Source organism: Ipomoea nil, unplaced genomic scaffold, assembly GCF_001879475.1.
Source record: "Ipomoea nil cultivar Tokyo-kokei standard unplaced genomic scaffold, Asagao_1.1 scaffold0146, whole genome shotgun sequence".
NCBI lineage: Eukaryota > Viridiplantae > Streptophyta > Magnoliopsida > Solanales > Convolvulaceae > Ipomoea > Ipomoea nil.
In genome coordinates this window covers 2003965-2009620 of record NW_017616574.1, presented here as the reverse complement: position 1 = coordinate 2009620, position 5656 = coordinate 2003965, and the positions used below count along the sequence as shown (strand labels likewise).

At 37.4% G+C, this 5656-nt stretch overlaps 1 protein-coding gene across 1 annotated transcript; it reads left to right on the top strand.

Moving 5' to 3' along the window:
• The first annotated feature begins 2778 nt into the window (after positions 1-2778).
• On the top strand, positions 2779-4132 carry LOC109174030. Its single transcript, XM_019323325.1, has 2 exons — positions 2779-2884; positions 3195-4132. The coding sequence occupies exons 1-2, from the start codon at positions 2779-2781 to the stop codon at positions 4130-4132; spliced, it is 1044 nt and encodes a 347-aa protein (XP_019178870.1).
• Positions 4133-5656: the final 1524 nt, after the last annotated feature.

The window sequence follows — 5656 nt, the reverse complement described above, 5'->3', positions numbered from 1 at the left end:
CCCCATGGCAGGGCCTGAAGAATGGCCACTGTTTAGCAGAGAACCCCCACTGCCACCTATCTATTCTGCAAGGGTTGGAAGACCGAAAAAGCTTAGATTGAGATCTGGTGGAGAGGTGGAGACAAAGATGAGTGAAGATGGCTTCAAAGTCTCTAGAAAGCATATCTTACTGCATTGCACAGTTTGCAAGAAACCTGGCCACAATGCAAGAAAATGTCCTTCAAATCCAAACCCTAAAGAAAAGGTATTATACACTGTGTTATTGTTTTACTTGAAACTTTATTGTTCTGAAACAATATGTTACAAACACTGTGTTTTTGTTTTACTTGAAGCAAAAAAAAAAGTCATTTATTCCACCAAGCAAATCCCCATCAAGAACAAAGCAAAGGTGCCTAGGCAGCAAGGAGGTACTGATCAAGGACCAAGCCAGCATCAAGGAGAAGGTAGTGATCAAGCACCTAGGTAGCAGCAAGGAGAAGGTAGTGATCAAGCACCTAGGCAGCAAGGAGGTACTGATCAAGGACCAAGCCAGCAGCAAGGAGAAGGTAGTGATCAAGCACCTAGCCAGCAGCAAGGAGGAGCTACTGAATCAGTTCCAATTAAGAAGGAGGTCTGTTCTGAACAAGGAGGCAACACCAAGGCCTCAAAGAAAAGGCATTCCAATCGGAAGAAGCCCTACTATACAAGGAGTAAGACAACATTCAAGTCCAAATTCCATGGAAACAATGATGACCCTATCAACATTGAGTGAATTAACTTTAGCCTATGTTTTTGGTTTTGGTAGACTGTACTGGTAAACTGCTTCAGTAGTGGTTTTTTATATACTGAATGCACAAAAGCTATGTTGTTTTCTTTTTTTGCTCTTTGGGAATGTATTCACAGTCGAATTTGAAAGCTGCTAATGCTAAGTTTTTGTCTCTTTGGGAATGTCTTATGAAATGCATACTGAATTGCAAAGTTTCAGTACCAAATACAAATGCAATTACTTAATGACCATTTGATTACCACATGTCCAATTAAGTACCAAATGACCAAATGACCAATTCATTACCAAAAGACCAATTCATTACCAAATGACCAATTCATTACCAAAAGACCAATTCATTACCAAATGACCAATTCAGTACCAAAAGTCCAATTCATACCATTACAACTCAAAAGCCACTGCACACAACTACAATTCATAGGCAATTACTGCCACAATACTTGGTACCAATAAAACATACAAAAATTAAAAGCATTATTCCTACAATCTTCTTCAACCCATTTCCAGCCTCTTTCTTGTCACCTTCAATCTTCTTCATGTCTAGAGTTCTTACATCTTCCTCCAGTCTATTTATGTGTTTAAGCAATCCCGGAATAATTCGCTTGGAACGGTAGCACATTGGAGGGTCATACCACTCCACAAATCCACATCCAACGTGCCTGTGACTCTGATTATACAAAATTCACAAACCAACAGAAAACAAAATCAAATTGTGTATATAGGAACACTGAAAAAAAAAAAAAAAAAACCATAATTTACTTACACCACCACCGGAGCAATGCCAAAATCTTCGACCTGGATTGTCATTAGTCCATGAAGTTCGAATCTTGAGTTGGTGACCACATCTACAATGGAGAATTGGGAACCTTTCCCCAAATTCATTGTACTGATTACCAGTAGAAGAAGAAGAATAACTCACACTACTCATACCCCCACGGAGAAACGCAGTCCTGAAACCTCCTTCTTCGTTGAACCAATTTAGGGCCTCCTCTTCGTTGAAACGCAGTCTTGATTCGTCTATGAAGGAAGAGAACTACCAGCGACACATTTCCAATGTTAGGGCACTTCATCAATTAAGAGGGCTATAATGCAATTCATTCGGGTCGGGTAGCTTCAAGGTCAACAACCCGAACAGACCAACCATATTAGCAACCTGAAATCCCTTATTTGCCCCTGCCAAATCGGAGAAATGTTTGACTACCATTTTTCCGGTGGAAATTCGCCATTAATTTGGCCAGCGTGACCAAAATTGATAGAAATCCCATAGTCAAGGTACTACATTAACAGTTTTAATAGTCAAGTGCTGCAATTAACACACCACTAATAGTCAATGGACCAAAATTGAAATTTTCTCTTGTTGACACAATTCTTTTATGATGGTTTAACTCCTAATTGTCAGTCTCTTGTAGATACTACTGCAGGTGGATTCACATGTGATAAAAATAGTGATGAATTAGAAGCTATCTATGAGAACTTAGCTAGTAATTCTCGACAAAAGGCAGTGAGAGGTCGAAGAGCTGTTGTGCATGAAATTAGCACACAATCTGAGTTGACAACACAAATGACTAAATTCACTAAACAGATTAACTTGTTGATGACTCGTGATAGTTCGAATAGAGAATTTTGTGTTTTTTGCAATACATATGGTCATAATTCTTCTGTCTGTATGAATGCAGAGTCATCACAACCATCTTATGAGGAAGCTAATTACATGGGATCCAACATGGGTAGGCAACCACCAAGAAATGATCCATTTTCTAATACATATAATCCAGGTTGGCGAAATCACCCTAACTTCTCATGGAGAAATCAAGGTAATGGTAATGCAAGACCAATGGGACCACCTGGATTTCAACAACAAGGACCATCAGGATTCCAGCATCAACAATACAGACCTTTTCCAGCAACCACCTGCACCAGAACAGTCTCAACTTCCTGCTCAGGAGAAGAAGCCTCAATTGGAGGAGATGTTCATGCAATACATGGCTAGCCAGGACACTATGATGAAGAAAATGGATGCAAAGATTGATAAGGTTGCTCAGTCTAACCAAGCATCTATTCATAATTTAGAGGTGCAAGTAGGTCAGTTGGCTAAATTGGTTGCAGAAAAAGATCGAGGTAAGTTTCCTAGTACCACTGAAATAAACCCTAGGGAAGGAGCTATGGCTGTCACGTTGAGAAGCGATAAGATATTGAATGAAATTATGAAAGAAAATGAACCCTTAGGGTTGAGAAAGAGAGTGATAAAGAAGAGGATCAAATGCCTAAAGAGAATTCTAGTGATCAAAACCTCACTTCCTCTATAGTAAAACCTTATGTACCCCCGTTCCATATCCACAAAGGTTACAAAAGAGGAACCAGGACAATAACTTTAAAAGATTTTTAGAGGTTTTTAAAAAATTGCAAATTAATATTCCTTTTGCAAAAGCACTTGCTAATATGCCATCTTATGCCAAGTATATTAAGGAAATTGTGTCTAATAAAAAGAAACTGGAAGAGTTTGCTACTGTGCATCTAAATGAGGAGTGTAGTGCTATTCTACAAAGCAAATTACCTCCTAAGCTAATGGATCCAGGAAGTTTTTCTATTCCTTGCACTATTGGTAATACTGTCATTAATAAATGCTTATGTGATCTAGGTGACAGTATTAACCTTATGCCTTTAACTCTTTTCAAGAAGTTGGAAATAGCTGAAATGAAGCCAACAACAATCTCTCTTCAACTTGCTGATAGATCAGTCAAGTACCCGCTTGGAGTAGTGGAGGATATATTGGTAAAAGTTGGTAAATTTTATTTTCCTGTTGATTTTCTGATTCTTGATATGGGTAGTGACACAGATACATCTCTTATACTTGGTAGGCCATTTTTGTTGACAGGAGGAGTATTAATTGATATGCCTTTAGGGAAATTGATTTTTAGAGTAGGTAAAGAAAAAGAGGAATTCTCTATCTCTAAAGCTGTAAAATTTCCAACTTTTGATGAATCATGTCTTTTTGTTCATGTTATTGAGAAACCTCCAGAAGAAGAATTTGTTAAGCATTCACCTAGTGAAACACCACATCAACTTGAACTTAAACCACCTTCATTGCGGTTCAAATACGAATTTTTGAGTAACAATGATACTTTTCTTATGTTTTCTTATGCTCATTTACTTCATGCAAAAGAAGAGAGATTGTGGAGAACATTGACTAAAGCCTGGCATGACAAAAATAATTTTTGGAGAGAATTCAATGTAGGGCAAGAAGTTTTGTTGTCTAATTCTTGTCTTAAGTTTTTTCTAGAGAAATTGAAGTCTAGATGGTTTGGTCCTTTCATGGTCACTAAAGTTTGTTCGTATGAGGCCATAGAGATTGAAAGAGAGAAATAGAGACCATTCATGGTTGCTTCACCAAAAGGCAGCCCCGGAAGAAACTGGCAACTAACAGGGAAGTTTCCTGTTTATTTCATTTTCTCATACTTGCTTTTATATTTAACATTGAGGACAATGTTGAGTTTGAGTGTGGGGAAGGGAAAGTAAGATTAGGGGATGTTTTCTGCAAGTTCTATGCAAAATAGGCAATATCAAAAAAAAATTCTGCATTTTTCCTGCAATTTTCTGCAACATTTTCTGCATTTTCTCTATTTTTCTGCATTTTGCTACAGTAAAATTCTGCATTTTTCTTTCTACATTTTCTGTACTAATTTTCTGCATTTGATGGGATTTTCAGCGTCATTTTTTTTTCCATTTTTATGCAATTTTTCAGCAAAATAAAGTTTAAAAAAATGCCTTCTAATGACTATGTTGATTGGGAGATAAGTTCTAGAGTTTTGGGAGTGCATAATATCAATGAATGTGTTTGGCTATATGTATGCTTGCATAGAGTTGGTAGTCAAATTCTGTCACATCGTGAGCTTTTGAGCCTAGAGGTTGCCCACTGCAACTTATTTTCATTTTGAGTGTTTATTTGCGTTCTTTGATTGTGTTACTTCTAGAACTTGCTTCATACCATTTCGTAGCTACATGTTATATGATGACACGAGAATGATTAAGGCATTAGGATTTAGCCTTATAGCCTTTAAAATGACCACATCCTTATACATGTTAATTTTCTCCTAGTGAACCATTTTGAGCTTTATAATAAATATAAGACATTTGTCTTCATTAGCCAGTTCCAAAGAGCCTTAGCTCATAAAAAGAAGACTCTTAACCCGTCCTTGAGTTAGTGGATATCATTATTTCGTTTATCTGTGCAAGATGAACAAAAGTGATGAAGTATGAGTGAGTTTGGAGTTGAAAGGTGATTCTACAATTGGTTTTCTTTGGGTGAGGAATTGGTTGTGATTAAAGGGGGTGAAAATGAAAAAAAATAACAAAATGATATGTCCTAATTGTTGAAATTGAGGGATTGATAGGTCTGGCGGGTGGAGAATAACCACCACCCGCCAGTTAGGCGGAAGCAAAATATGTGATAACCAAAGAACAAGAGAATATAGAGAATATATTATAATGAAAGAGTACAATAGATTGTCTCTCTTAATGTCTATTCTATACTTCTATGGACCTCTATATATACTAAACTAGATACTAAATTAGTCCTAATAGGAATAGGAAACTACTAATAAGAATAGGAAACTAAGACAACTTTCCTATTATTCAACACTCCCCCTCAAGCTGGAACATCTGAAGTTCTAAGCTTGGATTAAAACAAGCACTCTACCTCACTCAAAATTACAAGTGAAAATTAAATGCAACTAGAGGATAACAATGCGAGATGGCTTCGGAGGGACAATGCAACCCTTGGGAATGAACACACCAGGGGCAAAGCTTGTCACGAACATCCTTGGGAATGGAGGCACCAAGGGAAAACACGAACACCATCATAACAATATAAGCACTCGAGGATGGATGACT